General features: G+C 38.1%; 1 protein-coding gene and 1 pseudogene across 2 annotated transcripts; both read left to right on the top strand.

Moving 5' to 3' along the window:
* Nucleotides 1-5,881: 5,881 nt before the first annotated feature.
* On the top strand, nt 5,882-9,396 carry LOC113332506 (probable leucine-rich repeat receptor-like protein kinase At1g35710). Of its 2 annotated transcripts, none has more exons than XM_026579044.1 (2): nt 5,882-8,763; nt 8,862-9,396. In XM_026579044.1, the coding sequence occupies exons 1-2, from the start codon at nt 6,462-6,464 to the stop codon at nt 9,266-9,268; spliced, it is 2,709 nt and encodes a 902-aa protein (XP_026434829.1). In that variant the 5' UTR covers nt 5,882-6,461; the 3' UTR covers nt 9,269-9,396. The 2 variants fall into 2 exon arrangements, with proteins under 2 accessions (XP_026434829.1, XP_026434830.1); XM_026579045.1 differs by having other exon boundaries at nt 8,882-9,050.
* Nucleotides 9,397-11,345: 1,949 nt separating this feature from the next.
* LOC113332414 lies at nt 11,346-12,235 on the top strand (annotated as a pseudogene).
* The last annotated feature ends 11,845 nt before the right edge of the window (nt 12,236-24,080 follow it).

Raw genomic sequence — 24,080 nt, 5'->3', positions numbered from 1 at the left:
CCATAAGCCCAAGGACCAATGACTTCAATAACGGTGGCATGTCATTCATAGTCATGATCACGCTTAATCTTTTCAAGGTTGGGAAAAAGTTTTCGCTGAGAGGTCCCTTCGGTGCCAGGAACATAACGAAGATTCGAGTCACTCATTTCGCTTAAAAGACGAATGTCACCATGGGAAGTAGGAATCATATGAATACCTACACTCCATGGATTACGATTCCTACCGTTGACATAGTCTCCAAAAGAGGCGTTAAAATTTGCAGGAGTATACAAATCTCTCTCGGCAGGATCAGGAGTATAGCATGTCATCATCGTCTCACCCTTACTACGAAGATAACACTCTTTCAAGATCCGAAGATAGTTCCCACTCAGCTATACTACTGAGTGACAATGAGTATTATAAGTAGAACCTTCACGATCGGCCATAACATCATAGTAAAAAGAATCTCCATACTTATACAAGGGCATCATCAAACCTGCCTCAAAGGCTCCCAGAGTGGTCAACAAGTGAAATTCATCGTATTTGTAATTCACGATCATATCATAGGTAAGATCTTCGTCCGGTGCACAAAATTAATATCAAAAGGCCCGAGGCCATGTTTCTCCTTGAACACCTAGAGATCCACATGCTTGAAAGTAACCTTATTCTTGCCCACCGAAACACTTCGTATAACCGAGGCAGCGTCAAAGCTAGCAGGTTCACTGAACATGGATTTCTTCGTGTTTGGAGGACTTAAGTCAGAATCCTTTCTTTTGGTCGATGGATTCCTAGGAAGATCCACTGGGGGCACAACGGTTTTAGCTGAAGGATCTTTTGTCGAAGCCGTGGTTTGCGAATCTTTAGACCTCGAAGGTTGCGTCATAGTTTGAGGTGGCAAGGATTGAAGAGGTCGAACGTTCAATGGCTCGGAACGCTGGGGAGAAGGATGCTGCACATTCCTTGGCTCAGCACGCTGAGAAGAGGGATTAGCCACAAGACGATTAACAGCATATCGAGAACCCCGAGGCGGGTCCCCCTTCTTCGTAATCGAAACCCTGGGACCTGACGATGACGGAGCTTTCTGGGCTCGAGGATCAGGCTGGGAGATCTAGATGGACCACTCTTCACCGGAGATATATCAGGACTTCTGGGCGGAGGAGATCTACAAGGGCTCGAAGGAGGATTCTAATAAGGAATGCGATTACGATCAGACATACCTACGAGGGGAACCAAAGTATTACGAAGATTAGATAAAATATATAATCAAAAACCAAGATTTTGCAAGCTTTCACAGTTCATCAGGGATATCACCAAAAACACAGATAAATAACTTAATCATATTCAAAAACCCTATAGCTCGTAAAAATGAAAGACTCGAATTCGTCCATGGCTATCACAAAGAATCCATAGGTTTTGTGATAAAGAACAGGGGCAAGTATATACTTTCGTATGTTTTGTTCTTCATCACAAAACCTAGAAACAGCAGCACAAATACGATTATCCATCAAAATCAATAGGAAGATGACTTCATACCTGAACCAGAAGTACGACGATGAGATCAAAGACAATTGCAGAACACCTGATGGATAGCGACGGCGTAAAATCTCTGAGAACTTCTAAACAACACCAGTAGAAGTTAATGGCTAAAGAACAAAAAAAAGGAGTGAAGAAATTCAGAGAATGAAGAATATGAACTGACAAGAAGAAAGAAGAGGATAAAAGTTATTTCACTTGCAAATTTTGTCATATTTATAGCAAGAAAAGCAAGATAAAACCGTCCCATTATTCAAGGGAAAGTTAATGCCAATAGTGGGAAACGTGCACCAAGAATAAGGAGAAGTTAATAAGGAGAGATGAACATGACGACGATTTTTCTCCAAACTTTGACCAACTTCAAACTTAAAAGAAAAGGGGAAAATTGGATACACATAATTCATCACTCGCCACGTGTCTAAGGGATTACACGTGGAGAACACATAGCTTGGAACATCTAGACACGATGGCACGTATCAACACCCAAGAAGCATCTGTCATCAGTATATATTTATCCTCGAACTGATCTGATGGCTAGGAATCATGGTGCACTGAAAGAATGAGCCACCGCGAAGCATTGAAGATCACCCAAGGATTCACTTTACCCCATATCGAGAAGAATCTAAGATCAACGGAGAGGGTTAGTCTAGATGACGCGGATGTGACGGGAGCCGCAGACAGTTGTCTGGCACGTGCAGACAGCCCAACCACCCGTATTAAACACTCTATACATAGTGTACATGTCAACCAACCTTTGGAGGAAAAAGAGGTGATCCATCGTCACCAAGCATAACCGTTGGGGGCATCGGTTGAAGACAAATACACCAGCAGGATCAGCACAAAGAACAAGAAGATAAGGTGGCAGTCGACCTTAGCAGTGGACCCCAAGTGTTATCCCTATAAATACCCCTTCCCACTAAGAGAGAAGGGGTCGACCAGTTTATAATAGAAAAGCATAGGAAAGAGAGAGAAATAGGAAGAGTAAGTATGAGCTCTATTTCCCCTTCTAGCTTCGTATTTCAGACAGAGTCATTCGACTATCTTTGTAACTCTCAAATACATAGTGAAACACCAGCCCCCGTGGACGTAGACCTTAGTGCTGAACCACGTAAATCATTGTCTTATTTACATTCTGTACTTTACTTACGGTTACTATTATTATTATTCGTGATACATGCATTGTAACTACATAAAATGATCGAATCAATCTCTCCTGACTAGACAATGACGAGTTCGAAGACTCTGAATCGATTCTGCCATTTCTACCATTTCATGATCACCGGAAACTTTTTAACTTTCACCAGCTGATGATCTAAGCGATGAGGGACCTAACACACAAGCTAGTGTCTGGGTCCTGCGAGAGTAGCACCAATTGGCCTATTCACGTTTACGGAGCAAGACAATGCGTATCGGTTCTGGATGGCTCAACCATAGGTTTAAAATATCATTTTCTTTTCCAATAAATTTATCATAGCTAGGGTGCAGGAAAAAAAAATCCCAAAATGATCAACTTTGGGAGCTTGGATCCCGGTCAAACAGTTGACTTCCGAAGAGCCGTAGACCACTGTTTCATAATATGCAACGGATTGGACATGAGATAGAGACACCCATCAACCCTAACTAACACAAACAGACTGTCGTCGTTCATAAATAAGCACAACCGATTCGAAACAGCACTAGGCAGAATAGTTGGATAGGGTCCCACTCGTCCCTTATACAAGGCAGTTTTCCGACGGATCACGGTCTCATTTCCAGCATTGCTCTTTTTTTTTTTTGAAACATTAAATTTATTAGACTACTAGACGGCCATTACATTATCAATTACAATTTCATATTGGAGTACAGTGTGAGTTGCAGTATTCATATCAAACTTACATCGGTGGCGATTGTTGAAATCGAAGTCGAAGGTCAAAAGGCCTCCGATCAATACTTTCCATAAAAAAAGCTATATTTTTGATGGACATAATAATGTTCATAGGTATTTGGTTGATGGTAGTGTGGTTCGATGTAATTGAATGAAGTTACTATCCAGGGATTTGCGTCCAAATATTGATGAGTACTGCCCCGTCGATATCTGGTTATCTCTTGTTCTTTCCATCTTTTGGAAATATGCCCTGTGATTGTGGCTTGAAAAAGTCTCTAATCTATGTCTTGAAGATTTTGGTGCAGTCAAAAGACAACTCCATAATAGTACTAATAATGTCTCTACTAAAGATTACTATTACTAATATGAAACTATAGACTAACATAAAGCAACCAAAACAATACAGACTTAAGCTTTGAGTAAACTAACTAAATTAAAGAGGAAATAAACCTCCTAAAACAAGAAAAACTACTACAAATTTGAAGTAACTTGGCAAGTGAATGTGAAGGATTCACCGGCTTATTCGAATATCAATAAGGTTCCGAGATTGCTGATGTTGCTACTTCAGACAAATGAAGAAGATGTATATGCTACTTGCGGCAAGAATATTCATCTTGTCTAAGGCATTACTGAAGAGTCCTCAATTGTAATTGAGGACCAAGGTGTGAGGTATCGAGAATGGTTTGTTTCTGGTTTCAACACTACCTGAATTGGAGTTGAAGTCAGCTGGCCGGGTATCCCGATTATGGTGCAGATTTTGGGAAAATGCTAAAGTATGTAAATCAAAAAGAGCTGATTTCTTTGAATTCTCCTAGAGACATATTTGGATAAAAACATCTCTAGAATCCTTTCAAGGGACCAAATCCTGATCAAAAAACACAGGAACGCCGAGGAAGGAAACACATCCTTGTTAACCATAACTATTTTAAATCAACTAAACAAAAGCAAACCCATCTGAAAGCTAAATCAGATACATCCCCAGAGAATTACAAGCACAAACCAAGTTTAAACAAGGCTTGAAAAAGGAATAACCGGAGATGCACCACCAACAATCTAAAACCAAAACTTTAGACTGAGACTAAACTGGTGGTAAGATTAAAAAAGCCTTTCACATACTAAAACAAGATCTTCGACAATCGGGAAAAAAGGGGTCTTCACCGAGACACCAAATTCGATATAGAACAAAATTCGAAGCATTGCTAAATAGGGGTATTAAATTATTTGGAAGTGTAACAAATTCATATAGAACAAAATATTTTATACGAAATTTGATACACCCCCAATAATTTAGGACCCCTGTTAGCGATGATACATTTCCAAGGAAATTACTTGGGAGCTATGAAGCACGGATATTTCTCAAAATTAGTGATGTATTTGTATCGGCGCCGTACCAATATTGGATACTAGGAGGCACCTGGGGATACTTATCAGATACTCCATTTAAAGTGTCACTTTTTTTGAATTACAAAAAGGATATGGGATACTCTGGAAAACCTCTCAGATACTCTATGAGGGGATACTTCCTATAATTTAACATTTATTTTTTTATACAAAATCTAGCTCAGCTGACCATTCCCATTTCCGAAGTTTCATGGGTTGCAGGAGGTCCCAGGTTCGAGCCCCCAATGGCGTAATATTGCAGAAATTAATATGGAAGGTATAGTTAGTTTGCCCTCCTTGTGACACAATCTCAGCTCCCATCCGGTTCGGCTACCTTGGCTAGGTTACCGATGAGGCTCGCTGGTAGGCTAGCTCAGCAACATGTTTAATAAATGTAGTAGTATGTTGTTAGAGCTTAGCTTGTTAGGCTTCCAACTCCAATATAATTAGTTATAATTTTACAAAATCTATATATTTTATAAATTTGTACATAAAATTTAAATGTTTATAGATATTTGTACTCATGAACATATCGAATGATTATATCTAAACCCAAGAACTTGTTAACTATAAAGAAAAAAGATTTGATATTTATTTTTATGGTGCTTCAGAGAAAAAGAAAACAACGGTGTTAGAAAAATCTAGCTTTAAGGCTTATCGTGCAATCATGATCTTCATGTTGTTTAGAGAGAAATCGGAGTGCATATATTTTTTCCATTCGATTAACATAAATAAGACGGAAAGCCAAAATATTGAAAATTTAATGATTGCTCACTTTAATATATTCAAAATAACATTTATCGGATTTTTTTTTATTTTATGATTTTTTAGTAGAATAAAATATTATCAAATACAATATCCCACCGTATCCCATAACCCTATTTTATGAAAATTGAAAAATGAAGAATCCCCATATCAATATGGATGCATCATATATAGCCTGGGAGTCTGCTAGGACCCTTTCTCATATAATCCTTATAAGAAAAAAATCCTCCGATTCCATGGTTGAAATTTTTTGAACGGTCACACTCATGCATATATTTTCCAACGTACAGATTGGGGAAGTCATTATTACATTTTGTGAAGGCTTTTGTAGGATCATCCAGACTCCGTGTATGTGGACAACCGTAAAGAAAGATAAGATCAAATTACAACGATGTGATTACATATAATAGCACACTCCCTTTGAAGACTTGGTGATCAACTGTCTTTCAATTTTCAAAAATGTTGTTACAAGTAGTACTAGCATTGTTTTTTGTTTCAGTGTACAGTGTTGGTGATGTTTCTTATGTTGGTGCATCGTCTTCTTTAAATCATAGGAAACAGTTACATGTAGTAGGAGAAGAAGTAGAGTCTCTTTTGAAATGGAAATCAACCCTCAAGAACCAATCTGATTCTTACCTTCATTCTTGGAAGAGAAGTTCCAACTGCCAATACAACAAGTCCATGCAAGTGGCACGGAATAACTTGTAATGATGATGGAAGTGTCACTGAATTGAATTTAACAAGTTCAAATATACGAGGTACGTTCCAGAGTTTCAACTTCTCATCTTTCATCAATTGTGTTAGTCTTGACTTTAGCAAGAATAAACTCTTCGGATCCATTCCCTCTCAAATTGGTAATCTTTCTAAACTGACATACCTTGATCTTTCCGTGAACAAACTTACCGGACATCTCCCACCAGAAATAGGATTCCTTACAAATATGAATTTGTTTAGTATTTTTCACAATCACATTAGTGGTCCTATCCCTACTTCTATATCTAACCTGAGCAACTTACAAACTTTATACCTTGACCGGAACCGATTTTCTGGTACCATACCTCAAGATATCGGAAAGTTGAGGTCTCTCATTGACTTAGCATTTTCCAAAAACAATCTCACTGGTTTGATTCCCACATCTATATGTAACATGAGCAATCTAAACTACCTGTATCTTTTTGGAAATCAACTGTCTGGTCAGATTCCTCAAGAAATTGGAAGGATGGCATCTCTTACGGACTTGGAATTGGCCGCAAACAATCTTAATGGTCCAATTCCCACTTCTATAAGTAACCTTAGCAACCTAGATACTCTATATCTTTTTGGAAATAAATTATCCGGTAATGTTCCAGTAGATATTGGAAGGCTAGTATCTCTTATTGACGTTCAATTGTCCGTAAACAATCTCATTGGTCCAGTTCTTGTTGCCTTGTGCAATTTGACTAATCTAAGATATCTAGGTGTTTTTATAAATCATTTCTCTGGCACCATTCCCCAAGATATCGGAAGGCTACAATATCTTACTGAATTAGATTTAGGAACAAACAGTTTCCATGGTCCAATCCCCGTTTCTTTATGCAATTTGAGCAACTTAAACATTCTGCGCCTTTTTCAAAACGAACTCTCTGGTCCAATTCCTCAAGAAATTGGAAAGCTTGTATCTTTAACCAACTTAGAATTGTCCACCACCAATTTAACCGGTCCAATCCCTCCTTCTTTATGTAATATCAGCAGCCTAAACACATTATTCCTTTTTGAAAATCAACTTTCTGGAACCATTCCTAATGAAATCGGAAAACTAAGTTCTCTTACTGATATTGAGTTGTCGATAAATAATCTTAGTGGTCCAATCCCTTATTCTCTATGCAATCTTACCAACCTAAAAATTTTGTACCTTAACCAAAATCAACTCTCTGGTGTCATTCCTCGTGATATTGGAAGGCTTAGCTCTCTTATCAGTGTTGCTCTGCATACAAACAACCTCGTAAGTACGATCCCTACTTTTTTATGTAACTCGACAGTTGGAACGTTACCCACCTTGCAATCAATCTCTCTATTTCATAATCAACTTACCGGGCCAATACCTAAACAACTTGGAGAATGTTCAAATTTGCTCTACTTGGATTTGAGGAGAAACAGTTTAAATGGAAGCATTCCACTAACCATTGGAAGCTTGATTTCGTTACAAATGCGATTGGATCTCAGTCAAAATGAGTTGAGTGGGGAAATTCCATCAGATTTTGGAAAACTAAACAAACTGGAAATATTAAATTTATCTCATAACAAGCTTTCTGGTTCAATTCCTTCTTCATTTGTTGAAATGGTTAGCTTGAACAGCGTCGATGTTTCGTTTAATCAGTTGAGTGGTCCTATTCCAAACATCAAGGCTTTTGAGAATGCTCCTTTTGATGCATTGAGAAACAACAGTGGTTTGTGTGGTAATCACTCTGGAGGTTTTAAACCATGTGGTTCCTTGGTTATGAACGGAAGGAAAAAAGTGAAACCAAGACTTGTGATAATTTTAGTTTCTTTGTTTGGTTCATTGTTTCTTTCGCTCACATTTCTTGCTATCTTTTTTCGCCTGCGAAAAAGACAAGTAGGTAATATCGAGCAGGCGGATCAACTCACAGATACAAACACAAGAAGAAACATATTCTCGGTACAGAATTACGATGGGAAACTAGTGTTCGAAGAAATAATTGAGGCAACTGAAAATTTTGACACCAATTATTGCATTGGTGCGGGAGGATATGGGAGTGTCTACAAAGCAGAATTATCGACTGGTCAGGTTGTTGCTGTGAAGAAGCTTCACTCATCAGATGAAGGCTCTGAAGTAATTGGTCTAAAATCTTTTGAAAGTGAAGTTCAAGCATTGACAGAAATCCGGCATAAGAACATCGTAAAACTCTTTGGTTTCTGCTCCAGTGTAGAGCGGAATATCTCATTCTTGATTTATGAGTTTGTAGAGAGAGGGAGTTTAAAAAAGATTTTATGCGACGGGGAACAAGCGGTAGAGTTTGATTGGATAAAGAGGTTAATATTCATCAAGGGAGCAGCTGATGCACTTTCTTACATGCACCATGACTGTATACCAGCAATAGTTCATAGGGACATATCTAGCAACAATGTCTTGTTGGATTTGGAATACGAAGCTCGTGTTTCTGATTTTGGAACTGCAAGGATATTAAAGCCTGATTCATCTAATTGGACATCACTTGCAGGAACATATGGATATGTTGCTCCAGGTACATACGACTGTTATGTCAATGAATATACTAAGATTTTTAATGTAAGTTTCACTTCCATTTCTCTTTTCTTCTGTTACTAATGATTGTTGTTACAGAACTTGCCTACACAATGAAGGTAACCGAGAAGTGTGATGTTTATAGCTTTGGAGTGCTTGTCCTAGAAGTACTACATGGGAGACACCCTACTGAGACCATCGCGTTACTCTCTCCTGCTCTCCTTCCATCGTTGTCATCATCATCTTCAAGTTCAAATATTCCGGGGGAAAATACAATGTTGAAAGACATCTTGGACCAGTGCGTTGGAGCACCAACGAATGTTATGAAGAAAGAGATAATGCACTTTATGAAGGTTGGTCTCTCATGCTTACGTGGTGATCCACGTACCCGGCCAACAATGCAACAAGTATCGATAGAGCTATCACTGTCAGCTCATAGTAGGCCATCTTTTGGGAAGCCCTTTGAAACCATTACACTGGGAGACCTACTGATGGGGGATTCATAAGAATCATGATGTGCAACTAAATTATCCGCATACATTTCACTTGTTTCTTCGGTAGCATTATTCAGTTAAGAATAATAGAATATTGTATAATTCTATTTCATTCAATCAAAATCCATCTTGTTCTTGCTTCAAATATTCTTTGAAGGAATTAATTAAAACTGTTTAAGGACTGTTCCAAGCTAAAGTAGTATTACTAATCACTGCATATAATGGGTTTGTTAATTGTTAATTAGTAGAAAAGATGTTTTAAAACAGAGCAAAAACAGAGAAAAACAGCGTAGAAATTAGAAATCTTAGTAAAAAACCAGAACTTAGGCCAAGTACAGCAGTCAGGTAGCTTCCAATTCCATGCTTGTGATGAATCCTCTCTGCTGTGAACTAAACTTGCATCAAAGTTTTTATTATCATGCTGGCCGTCGTGGTACCTAGTAGACTTCGTTTTCTTCGCTATTAATATATTTCCGCTTAGTTTAGCGGTTCCTTTCTCTTCATCGTGATACTCTTGTTCCTCGTACATAAAACCATCCACTGTTAGGAGCCTACTATTGTGTTCTCTCAGTAGAGCTTCCAAGAACAGAACTATTGAAGCCATGGGATTATGTTCTTTCAGGAATAAGCTGCGAAAATGAACTCTCAAGTCTCAAGCCATGTATGTAATTAAGTTGTTAGTAGCTTGTTCACACGAAAGATATTAAATAGTTGAGTACTCAAAGGAATGATTTTAAAGGTGAAGTTTAGTTCATGTAATTCTTGCCACAATTCATTGTTTGGAAGGTGTTGTTCATCTGAATTTTTGCTCTCTTTTCCAACGAGTCAAATGGAAGTTGAACAACCTTTGACTCCCAACACATAACCTTTGAGGAGAAATTATTACCCAACTACTGAGATTATAACATGTTACACCCAACTACTGAGATCGTAACATGTTAACTCGCAAGTCATGTAATTACTTGGATCATTGTAAGTATCATTTAGGCGCCATGGGCATGTGCCCAAAAGTCTTGGAAAGAAAAAAAAACCAAAAAAAAATTGGTTGGAAGTTTTAAGGGAAAAAAAAGTGAAGTTCATCTCTATGTTGTAATTGTGCGCTAATAATGTGAAATCAATTAATTAGGGCAGATATATAGACGTAGAATATCCGTATATATACTCCATATATATTGGTTAGTATGGAAAATACAAAAAAATCCTCCCTAAATGGAACTTAGCAGATTTATATATGTACAAAAAATAATCTAGCATAATGAATTACAATTTTGTAAAAGAATATAGAGATAAGTTTATGGCTTAATCAGAGTCCGGGTCCTAGAATATACCGTTGATGTCGAAGGGTGGTAGCCATGGACTGTTAACTTAACCGTTACTTGACTTTTCCATTAAGGTGAAGGTCACCTCTGTCTTAAGTTGTGTCACACGAATGGATCACATGTGAGGTATAAAAAACTAAAAACAGATGACCTTTGATCTTCGTTCAACCTTCAAAATTCAAACTTCAAACAACGATACCAGACTCGTATGGTATTTAACGCCTATTCATAATGATAATTCCTAGCGATTTCTTTTCTTCTTGAATAAACTCATAATAATAATTAGTGAATTCTTTTGATCGATTTTTTATTGCTTGGGTTAATTAAGCATATGAATACTTTGTGTTGCAGAATCGTATTGTGAAGCTCACTGTATGCGAAAGGTTAATTTTCTTCATAAGGGCAGTTAGGTAAAAAATTAGATTAGTCTACGACCCTTCCACATCAACGACATGTTTTACGACGCAGACCCTAATTAAGCCATAAACTTACGACCCTTCTACAAAATATCTTTTTTGAAAACTTTAACACTTTTAAATGAAAAACCTAATGCCTTGCGCATTTCAAAAAACAAAAAGATTCATTTTGGTGGGATACTGCCATAGGTTTCAAATATGAGTTGCATTCTTTCAGTAAAACTTGGATTCTTGGTTTTTGCTTATGTTGTAGCGATCTCGGTTGCTTATACAGGCATGCTATTATAAAACTTTTAATCACACTTCACTTATCTTATGTTTTTTCTTTTTTGAATAAGTTACTGATTTTCATTATTGCCTTCAGGAGCATATCGTATTGGTGTGAACTATGGGATGGTGAGCGACAATATTCCACCACCAGGCCAAGTCATATCAATGTGCACATCAAGGAATATCCGGAGACTTCGCTTATTTGAACCGAATCCAGCTGCTTGAGCAGCTCTATCATCATCCGGGATCGAAGTTATTCTCGGTACTCGAAATGAAGATCTTCCAAAACTAGCAGCAAACCCGTCATATGCAAAAACATGGGTAGAGACCCATGTAATGCCACGCGTAAATACTACGTTCTTTAAATGCATATCGTTAGGCAATGAGGTTATACCTGGCGAGCTTGCAAACTATGTACTACTTGCAATGAAAAATCTGGATGCTGCTCTCAAAGCTGTCGGTCTGAAAATTCCAGTAAGTACAACTGTGCCCTCGAATGGAACCCATCATAGCATTTTTGGTAGCAGAATCATACCCTTTACTTGTCAATGTATACCCATATTTCGCCTATGTAGGTAACCCCAAGGATAAGTTTGGATTACGCATTGTTCAATTCTAACGAAGTTGTTGTTAGAGATGGTGAACTCGGATACAAGAATCTCTTTCTTGCTATGGTTGATGCAGTGTATGCAGCTCTAGAGAAAGCCGGGGGTTCTACTGTTAGAATTGTTGTTTCAGAAACTGGTTGGCCTTCAGCTGGAGGTGATGGTGTGGTGGCAACTATAGATAATGCTCGGATGTATAACAGAAATCTTATTGCTCATTTAGCATTTTCACCGGGAACACCAAGACGACCCCGAAAAAACTTGGAGACATATATATTCGCATTGTTTAACGAAAATCTCAAGGCTGTTGGAACTGAGAGGAATTTTGGGCTTTACTACCCAAACATGACAGAAGTCTACGTTATATGACTCCGCAATCCCATAGCGCGCTTTCATGTCAGATTTATGCCATGTACCCGAAAGATTCGCAGGATTTCTTAGAGTGTATTTTCCATTGCCCTTTAGATTCGCAGGAAAAGGCTAACGATACTTTCAGTCAGCTACATTGAGTAACACTTATGTTTTTGAGATGAAAGGTTAAAATTTTATTTAAAAAATAATTATTTACAGGTTATCGATTTTTTGTGAATCAACTTTGAATATGACTTATATGATGAATCTAATTCTGACTCAAAGAAACAAAAAACAAAAACTTACGCGTTATTTATTTTTCTGAATCAATTTTGAATATGACTTATCTGAATCTGACTCAAAAATTAAGCAGTATAGTTATTAGAAATTTTAAAATCTAGTTTGTGCACAATGAGTCAAGCACAACACAGTACCTGATTCGAATAGTTCCGACTCAAATGTATGAGCCAAGTCGGACCGCGACTCAGACATCAGAAAAAGTAAAAAATAAACGATCTTACAACGGACTCAGGTTGAGTCAAATTCAGATCCCGAGTCAGATACAAACGCATTGCCAGTGTGCATAAATTCTCGCGAGAGATTTTGGGATTAGGATTGGCATAGCACGAGAGAGAGAGAACGCAACAACATGTCTTCTTTACCTCTCTCTCAGAATGAGTCAGATTGAGGGTTAGGGTTCTTCTGTTAATAAGCCGCTGATTGAGAGAGAAAGAGATGGAGGCAATAGCAATCGTGAAAAAGATTTATGCGAATTCTCAAGCACTATCTATGATTCGTGTTCTTGCATCCCCTGGAATAGATAGAACAACTACTATTATACCTGGTTCTGAAGTGGTAAAAGCATATAGTACAACTGCGGTAGATGAAACCAAAACTACAGAAGATAGAGGAGGAGGAGATGTTAATAATAAGGTAAAAGCGGAAGCAACAATGGTTTCTGATGACGCGTGGAAGAAGAAAACTCTTAAAAAGATCGAGAAAACTGGCTTGAAAATGCTCCAACTGCTCCAAAAGTTTTACAAGGACCGTGAAGAAGATGAGATGTTTAATGACTCAAACGATAAACTGATCAATTATATGAAACCCATCAAGGAGTTGTGGCGTATAAAGCTCGAAGAGGAGGAGAGGATACTCCTAGAAGAGGGATGGACACAATTGAGAGATTTATTACGCAGTCATGCAGGACTGAAAAATTGTCATCAGAAACTCCTATTATCTATCCAGCACCACCATGGGTCTGGAGGAAAAGAAAATCTTAAATTCGCAGTCGCTTCACCTTACAGAGGTGTAACCAGTGTTATGAGATTACCATTACGGCGTCCTGGTCCGTATGGATTACCAAGACAAGTAGTGCATGATGTGGTATGTATTACCACCAAGGATGCATTTCTCTTGTATAATCCCACCACCGGTGAAGCATCACCCTGGATTGAAACCACCATCGTCACCTGGAAAGGAAAAGCGCCGAAGCGCAAAGTGGAGTCCATTGCTTTAGGATTCGACTCAGAAAAATGGAAACATAAAGTCATACGCATATCAAGTAATGTGAAGAAAAAGTCTGATCCTGAAACTGAAAATGAGTTTCTGGTTGCGGAGGTGTTGACTGATCGGGATGGTACATGGGCGAACATCATTGGAGAAAACTGGCGTTTTCCCTGCGCGGCATCGAAGATGCGGAGAGGCTCGTGTTTGAGGATGGTCCTATCTATTTGGATGGTAAGATACATTGGCGATGTCATTATGAGAGAAAATATGAGTATATTCTTAAGCTCGATATTGAAAGTGAAACCTTCGTTTATACTCCAGTTTCTATATTTCTCATTCAAGAGTTCATGGATTCATCGGAACACGTACGGTCGATGATGATGGAAGTCGATGGAAAAATAGCTATTTAAAGAGTGCATCAGATCAAGAAGCAACTTCTTCTTTATGGATATGTCATGCATTTAAAGGTGGGAGGATTGAATGGTCCGAAGAGAAGGTCCCAATACCTTACGCTTATGTGTGTCCAGGTGTTAACATTGAATCTCGACAGATCTCATCTTTGTACAGTCACATCGTCGTATTTCCTACTATAATAGAACGACAAAGGTGTCCCTGTCCCTAAGGGTTCCAACTTCGCGCATCCGTGACCACTTTGATTGTGGAAGGATAATACAATTGTAGGTCGATTCGACAGCCTATACGTTGTTGTCAATGTGGATGGTTACTAGAATCCTACAACTTTGAATGCCCGTACAAACGTTTATGTCAGTTTTCCTTTGGTTTTTTAACAAACATCTATTGTCTTGGTTCTTGGCTCCTTGCCGAACTATAACAGAGAGATAAAATTGAACTGAATTTGATGCAGGAGCATAAACTATCTCTAGAACGTTCTTAAGTTTAGGAGTGATTTGCAAGTTTTCGTTAATTTTGGTAGTTTCAGTCTTTAGGCTAGGATTTCCTTAATTATGTTTCTCTCGTTCTAGTATAAATAGGTTATTATGTCTCTTAGAATAGTCAGACTTTTATTATTATTTTTCTGCGTTTATAATGAATATATATATCAGAGAGTTAGGTTTTAACCCTAAACTCAATTTATCTACGTTCTAGTGTTATATCAATTCTCTATTCAATTCAATTTCTTTGTTCATCTGCCCTAGTTTAGTGTTCTGATTTCTATTTCTGCATTAATTGACTCTAGAAGAAAACAAAACCAAACCCTAGCTAACTGTTATGGCAGGAAGAGGTAGAGGTAGAGGTGGAAACAATGATTTTAATGAGTTAAGAACCTTGATTGAAGATATGGCTTTGCGGTTGCAAACTCTAGAGCGACATGAACGTGCTGATGCCCGTATGGATAGACCGGAGGGCAGACGGAACCCTTTGGATTTCCCGGAAGGAGGATCTGAAGAAGATGAACGCGACGAATTTGAAAATACCTTTCATGATCATGTTGTTCATGGTCCTCACAATGACATATTGGAAGATAGATTGATTAAGGCCCTGGATTTGAATACTGGTGGCGTGAAGGTTGAAGCGAGTGATATGTCTGGGAAGATGCATGCCGAAGATTTCCTAGACTGGGAGGCTAGCATAGAGAATTATTTCGAACGAAAGCCTATGGCTGAAGCTCGAAAGGTGTTGTTTGTTAAGCTGAAGTTGAAGGGAATGGCACTACAATGATGGAGAAAGCTAGAGGAACTGCGCTTAAGGCAAGGCAAGGAGAAAATCAGGACGTGGGATCACATGAAACAGAAGTTGCAAAGGCAATTTCTTCCACCTGATTATCTGGTGACCTTGTAAGAGAGGTTTCATAACTTCCATCAGCGTGACCTCAGTGTTGAGAAGTATACAATAGAGTTCTATAATCTTTCTCTAAGAGTTGGCTTGAATGAAACACTGGAACAACTCGCAGCAAGGTATATTATGGGTTTAAACACAACCATTCGTGAAGACTTTGGTTTCCTTACAGTTACCAACATAGAAGACGCTTATCAATGTGCTTTGAAGGCATAGGAAATGGTGAACCACCGTTCCAAGAGCCGGAGCTCTACTAGTCGAATGGGAACCATATCCAGTTGGGGTAAAACTGCAACAAAATCAGCAGGTTGGAATAGTAAGAGCAGAGAAATGAGCAACACATTCGTAACAATTGCTCCAACTTCAAGCGGAGAGCACAAGGTCGGTACTCGCTTAGCTGCGAAGTGTTTTACCTGTGGAGGGGATGATCATCTGACTTACACTTTCCATAAAAAACGATTTAATTTTATTGAAGATGGTAGTGATGAAGAAAAATTTGGGGAACCGAAATATGATGAAACAGAGGGTGAAGAAGAAGACTTGATGCTTGTAAGAGGAGAAAATCTGGTGGTCCGCGGAATACTTACATTCCCTGGAGTTGAAGAAGAGGAGTAGGAATGGCGTCGGAAGAGTATCTTTCGCACACAAGTTTTCTGTGGAGGTAAAGTTTGCAAACTGATTTTAGATGGTGGTAGTTGTGAGAACATAGTATCTCAAGAAGTTTTAGACAAATTAAGTTTGTTAACCAAGTAACACCCTCACCCATATAAAATTGTTTGGTTTAATAAAGAAAACGCAGTTTCAATCACGAAAAGGTGCTTCGTAAATTTTTCTATCGGAAATTTTGAAGATGAAGTATGGTGTGATGTTGCACCTATAGGTGCTTGTCACATACTATTGGGTAGACCTTGGTTATATGACAAGAAAATGACTCATTCGACTGAAGCTAATGCCTACTCTTTTTCATGTAATGGAAATAAGATGACACTACATCCTATGAAAGAAGAAGAGACACAAGGAGGAAAAAAAGAGAAGGAACAGTCAGTAAGTCTATTAACTCGTAAGCAGTTTCAGCGCGAGTGCAAAGCATCTGGTGTTGTTTATGCATTATTGAAACATTTCAAAGAACTTGCGCCTACAGAGCTACCTGGTGTGTTGCCGCCTATGAGGGACATATAACACGCCAATCGACTTGGTGCCAGGATCTGCACTACCTAATTTGGCAGCATATAGGTTGCCTCCTGGACACCGATTGGAGATGCGAAGACAAGTAGAGAAACTATTACGAAAAGGCTTGATCATTGGGAGCAAGAGCCCGTGTGTTGTACCATCCTTATTGACACCCAAGAAAGATGGATCTTGGCGAATGTGTATCGATAGCAGAGCAATTAACAAAATTACGATCAAGTACAGGTTCCCAGTACCTAGATTAGAGGATATGTTAGACATGCTAGCTGGTGCTAAAGTGTTTTTGAAGATGGATTTGCGAAGCGGGTACCATCAAACAAGTATACGTGATGGAGATGAATGGAAAAAAACATTTAAAACACCTGATGGACACTATGGATGGCTTGTGATTCCTTTCAAATGTTCCAAGTACGTTCATGCGCACGACGACAGAGGTATTACATCCTTTCATTGGTTCGTTTATAGTAATATAATTTGATGATATTTTGGTGTATAGTCGTACAAAGGAATAACACTTAGTCCATCTTAGACAGTTGATGGAGGTTCTTTCGAAGGAAACTTTATATCTGAATCTTAAGAAATGCTCATTTTGCGCGAAGAAGTAGAATTCCTAAGATATATTGTATCAGCTAGAGGCTTAAATGATGATTCTGTGAAGGTGAAGGCGATTGTCGACTGGCCTGTTCCACAATCTATCACTGATATACGTAGCTTCCATGGATTTGCTACATCTTACCGGAGATTTATAAGAGGGTTTAGTGCCATTATGAGCCCTATAAATGAATATCTTAAAGGAACAACTTTCTGATGGACGAAAGATGCATCATCTGCATTTGAGAAGATCAAGAAATTGATGATTGAAGCTCCAGTGTTAGCTCTGCCTTACTTTGAGAAGCTTTTGTGGTGGACTGTGATGCTTCTAATATTGGAATTGGTGCTGTTTTGAGCCAAAAAAACAGACATGTGGCGTACTTCAGTGAGAAACTGATAGAAGCCAAAAGGAAATACTCAACCTACGATCTGGAGTTCTATGCCCTAGTTCATTCTTTACAACATTGGAGACATTATCTTGTCCATAAGTACTTTGTCGTTTATTCAGATCATGAGGCTTTACGTTATTTGCAGACCCAAAAGAAATTGAAACCTCGACATGCCAAATGGACTGACTATCTTCAAGAGTTTACCTTTTCATTTGAAGCAAAAATTTGGCGCAACAAACAAGGTGGATGATGCTCTTAGTCGCCTACATGTGTTAGTAACGTCGATGCAAGCTAACATAGTTGGTTTTGAAGAGATTACAGAGGTTGAATACTTCCTTAATAACTCCTGGTATGCCCTTTGTTATCCAAGATGGTTATCTCTTTCGAGGCAACCAACTGTGTATTCCTACTGGCTCTTTAAGAGAGAAAATCATTAGATAGCTTCACGATGGAGGATTAGCAGGTCATTTGGGACGGGACAAGACTCTAGAGGCTGTAAGGAGTCGTTTTTATTGGCCTTTCATGAACAAGGATGTTGACAGATTGGTAAAGAGGTGTCGAATATGCCAATTTGCAAAGGGACATTCCCAAAATACGGGATTGTATACTCCACTGCCGGTTCCACATTCTCCTTGGGTACACCTCAGTATGGATTTCGTGTTAGGATTTCCGAAAACATCCAGACAACATGGTTCTATTTTCGTTGTGGTGGATAGGTTCTCGAAGATGGCGCACTTCATTCCCTCCTTCAAAACTGCCGACGCTTCTAATATTGCTTCTCTTTTCTTCAACGAAGTGGTGCGTCTACATGGAGTTCCATCTTCTATTGTGTCTGATAGAGATGTCAAGTTTCTTGGACACTATTGGAAGACTTTATGGAAGAAATTTGGAACTGATTTATGTTATTCTACTACCGCTCATCCACAAACTGATGGCCAGAGACAGAAGTAGTAAACTGGAGTTTGGGAAATTTACTAAGAACTCTAGTAGGAGATCATATAAGGAGCTGGGATCATATTTTATCTCAAGCCGAATTTGCCTACAAAAATTCAGTTAGTCGTACGACTAAACGAACGCCATTTGAGGATGCTTATGGCTACCATCCACAGCATGTTGTCGACCTTGTACCGCTCCCATTGGGTGCGCATGTTAGCCATGAAGGTGAGATTTTTGCTGACCACATAAAGAGTAATACATCAAGAAGTGAGATCAGCTATTATCAAGAGCATTGAAAGTTATATGAATGCCTCTAATGCTAGTCGTAAGTCTAAGGAATTTCAGGAGGGAGATACGGTCACGGTGTTCATGCGGAAGGAGAGGTTCCCACGGGGTAGAAATCACAAGTTAATTTCAAGGAAGATGGGTCTTATAAGATAATCAAGAAGATCAGTTCTAACACTTATGTTCTTGAGTTACCTGATGATCTACAAGTCAGTCCCATTTTCAATGTTTCTGAGTTATACAATTTGTATGGTTTCAGTGGGGATAATGCTGCTGAAACATCTAGTGAAGAACAGTCTGCACAAGGGGAACTAGCTACTGAACAATTTAATGTCATTGAAGAAGTGCTTGAAGTAAAAGAGACTAGGTCAAGACGTGGTCATCCATATCGACAATTCCTAGTTAAGTGGCTTGGGAAGTCAGCTAAGTGCAGTATATGGATTACGGAAGAGGAACTGAAGAGAATTGATCCTGACATATATGCGGAAGTCGGAGCAGCTTTGTCATCAGAAACGAGCTTGATTTCGACCCGGGGTGGTTGATGCAGGAGCATAAGCTATCTCTAGAACGTTCTTAAGTTTAGGAGTGATTTGCAAGTTTTCGTTAATTTTGGTAGTTTCTGTCTTTAGGCTAGGATTTCCTTAATTATGTTTCTCTCGTTCTAGTATAAATAGGCTATTAAATCTCTTAGAATAGACAGACTTTTATTATTATTTTTCTACGTTTATAATTAATAGATTATATCAGAGAGTGAGGTTTTAACCCTAAACTCAATTTATCTACGTTCTAGTGTTATCAATTCTCTGTTCAACTCAATTTCTTTGTTCATGTGCCCTAATTTAATGTTCTGATTTCTAGTTCTGCATTATAATTGGTTATAATTGAGAGCTGATATAGACAGTGTATGGTTTCGGTGGTGTCAGGAAGACTATGAATCTATGATGAATAACTAACCAACCATTGGTATGTGTGTGACAAATGTTTAGGTTTGGCTACTACGGAGGTTTGAACCCTCAACCTCCCTTGTGGGAGATAGGAATCTACGACTACAGTTCCTTCCTAATCAGAAAAATATGAACAATGAGTGGCAAATGTTCGGCCTTTTTTATACTTGGAAGTTGGGACCTGGGAAATCCCTTCTTATAACTATTCCTCCATATCTCTCTCTCTGTTGTCTCCATTAAGCTAGCCGAAATCCCTTCTTTCTGAATTTTTTTTCCCTCTTTTTTTCTTTATCTTCTCTCAATCAATCACTGTTATAGGGGAGGCATGGTTTATTACATGGGCGGCATTGTAATAGAACAAAAAGGATCATTACATGATAATTCAAGTGTCCCTTATCCAAAAAAACTGGAAATGACAAATTAACCCTCATAATTGATAACCTAATTTAGTGATGATAATCAAGTTTAGTGTTAATGATTAATTTCACTTATATTAACTCAAAATCAAAACCAAAATCAAATTTTTAGAGTTAAAAAAATAAAAGTTTAGAGGAGAAGGTCAATCTCAATCAATTGAAGAAATTAACCAACAAAATGAAGAACCAGGACCTGAAAATGACCGGGTATACTTCTAAATTAGTCCCAACTAGCTTTTTGTTGCTCAAAGTTATCTAAAGTACATAAAAAAATCAATTTTCTTACATTTTTAGAGCTAATTACGGTTGGAATTTTGATCATAACCAACCGTAAATCGAAGTTACGGTTCGTAAAAGATGAACTACCAACCGTAACTGGTTAAATTTGAAGAAAACCCAATCGTAAAACCAGTTACGGTTGGAAACTAAATGCGTTCGTAAACTAAAATGGTTACCAACCGTAACTGAAGAAAATTCTCATATATAAGAGCATACGGTTGGTAATTGAACTATTACCAACCGTAACAACATCAAAATCTCCAGTTACGGTCGTAATTGAGTTATAATCAACCGTAACTCACATAAACCCAGAAATTTCAATTTCAATTTTCATCTTAAACCCTAATTTTTGATAGAAATTAAACTTAAAACGAACAAAATAAACCAAATCGTAATTGGGTTTCCAAAACGTACCTCATATAAGTCATTACACTACACTTGATTAATTTTGGAATCGTCGATTAATCGAAGATGATGAAATTTTGAGTTTTAATGGAGGTTACGGTTGATGGGAGGAGGTAAAGAGAAGCAGAAAGAAAACAAATCTTCAATTTAGCTTTGATTTAGGTCAAAAAATGGGGAGGGTAATCTAGTCAATTTACACCCCTATAAAACATATCCTAACCAACTACAGGGACATTACTATCACACTGTCGCCCCTCTAATAAACGATGCATCCCCTATTATAAGAGCAAGTCTTATGGTGGAATCCAACCTATTCCAAGTGTCGACAAACCATGGAATGTCAAGTCTAATGGCTTCCAAGTTGGGGTCTTCCACAAAAAATCCAAGCAAAGTTCCACCGTTTCGTGGAAGGGTTCGTGGAATTCATGGAAACGACAATAAGAATAGCGTTTTTTTTAATCCATAGATTTAGGATGAGTTGTTGAAATCTAACGGCTGAGAAAAAAATGCTATTATTTCACTATTAAGAATAGCGTTATTAAGAATAAAGTTTTCACTATTCCACCACTACACTTGCACTTCCATCCACGGTTCCAAATGCTGAGGTGGCGTGGCAGATGGAAGATGGAATTCTTCCACCATAAAACTTGCTCTGACAGACTTGCTCTGCAGACGGTCATTATCTAATTTGAATAGAGAGAAGTTAAAAAACCTGGCGTTTTTAAGGGCCACCCGAAAGGATTTAGGGGCCATCAATTTATACCCAGCCAAAGACTCTAGTTAAGGGGTACCCTATATGATATTGAAGTTACATAAATTCCCTTCTGGTAAAACTGTATAAAAACCAAACCAAAAACAATTCTACTCATTTCAACTCTTCTTCTTCCAGTTTCCTATTATCTTCCGATTGTAGAAGAAAAAAAAAATCCACTCCAAAGTCAAATGGCCCCAATTAGGTAAGAATCTATCATTTTTTGGGGTTTATTTCGCTTTAATTCGACGAATCGAGAAAAAAAAATTCTAGGGTTTTCGGTTATTTATCCAGATTCGGGCGATATTCATGCTCCTTTACTTCCGAATGTAGTCGTGTTCTTCATTTCTCAAGAACATCGACAGTATTCGGGAGAAATATTGATGGTTATCGGCAATATTGGTCATATCTTCCTGGATACAAACTGGTAATAATCGGTAGTTTAATGAATTTTTTGGCTCCGAATATATTTAAGTAGACACACAGTATTCGGAAGTACACTCACTACCGAATATATATATATTGAAAAAATCTCAAAATTTCTGATATAGGAAAAATCCCATTTTGGGGCCAGTATTTATTCGGAAGACAATATAATGTTATACTTCGATTATTTCAATTTCAAAATTTGAAAAGTATAAGTTTTTCCCAAATTCTGATTTTTGGGCCATCGTACATTCGGGACTTTACAAAACAATTATCCTCCGAATATAGCAAGTTCAAAACAAACCACGCCTTGGCTCTAGGTGGTTCCAAGGGCCAATATAGAATGTTAGACAGCCCATATTCGGAAGTTTGGGTAACTAATTATACTTCCGATTATTTCAATTTCAAAATTTGAAAAGTATAAGTTTTTCCCAAATTCTGATTTTTGGGCCATCGTACATTCGGGACTTTACAAAAAATTATCCTCCGAATATAGCAAGTTCAAAACAAACCACGCCTGGCTCTAGGTGGTTCCAAGGGCCAATATAGAATGTTAGACAGCCCATATTCGGAAGTTTGGGTAACTAATTATACTTCCGATTATTTCAATTTCAAAATTTGAAAAGTATAAGTTTTTCCCAAATTCTGATTTTTGGGCCATCGTACATTCGGGACTTTACAAAAAATTATCCTCCGAATATGCAAGTTCAAAACAAACCACCCTGGCTCTAGGTGGTTCCAAGGGCCAATATAGAATGTTAGACAGCCCATATTCGGAAGTTTGGGTAACTAATTATACTTCCGATTATTTCAATTTCAAAATTTGAAAAGTATAAGTTTTTCCCAAATTCTGATTTTTGGGCCATCGTACATTCGGGACTTTACAAAAAATTATCCTCCGAATATATAGTCGTGTTTAGAAATACCAACTTAATCGGTAGATAAGAATTTAAGTTTGCCACCGAATGTCTTATTCGGAGGGAATACGTGTATCGTTAACAACCGATTGTAGTGCACCAATGATACGAAACCTCAACGGCCATATTTTCAGAAACCTCAACGGCCATATTTTCAAAAATTAGATCCGTTGGAACTCTAATCTATATAAGGAGGGTAACCCCTCTCAGTTATTATTGAGTAAAAATCTGAATGAAAAACCTTTTCAATGGCAAGTCCATCATCAATCGACAACATACTTCGAAGATGCAAGCGAACAACTACATCAATTGCAGCAAGGAAGAAGAAATACAAAAAAGGAACAAACAACCCAAAAAATTAAACCATCGTTAGTGGCAACGGAGGAGGAGGAAGAGGAAATCAAGGCTAAGAAGCGAGGTCAAGAACAATTCCATCATAGAGAAAGATTAAAACAAGTTGAGGAAGAGACCGAATGGATAAAAAATTATTACATTGTGAAAGATCTACCCAAAGAACAGCAGGACGATCGTATATTTTGGATTAACGTTTCATTGGGTCCTTTTGTTGGTAAGTACAAGAAGCCACGCCACAATTATGAACCATCCCATGTTTCTTCAAGGGTGCACCATGTTATAAAATTGTGCACCGAGTACAACCGTATTCTTGCTAGGCACAGAGACGACAGGTTTGCGGCACAAGATGCTTATTCCAAGTGGAGAGGAGAGTCGTTTCTACATTTCGAAGCCGCGTTGATTGTTGCATCTCGGACTGGGAAAAAAGAATAACATGTGATGTTTGAGTGCTGTAAATTCAAATTTTTAATATAATCGGCGGTTTGATAAAATATGGAATTCCCGAATATGATTAATCGTATTGAAGTGTTATAATACTGTTGTTCCGATTACATAGTTTCAAAAAAAATTATAGTCGTGCCTCGAAAAAAAACGATCAAACATCGTCATCATCCGAGGGGATCAATTCGAGTAACTCAGCGGGAAAGTTGTTGTCCATAACACGATCCCAATCAACCAT

Source organism: Papaver somniferum, unplaced genomic scaffold (assembly GCF_003573695.1).
Source record: "Papaver somniferum cultivar HN1 unplaced genomic scaffold, ASM357369v1 unplaced-scaffold_131, whole genome shotgun sequence".
NCBI classification, from domain to species: Eukaryota; Viridiplantae; Streptophyta; class Magnoliopsida; order Ranunculales; family Papaveraceae; genus Papaver; species Papaver somniferum.
Note: the sequence above shows the minus strand (reverse complement) of the source record. Positions and strands in the feature narration are given on the sequence as shown.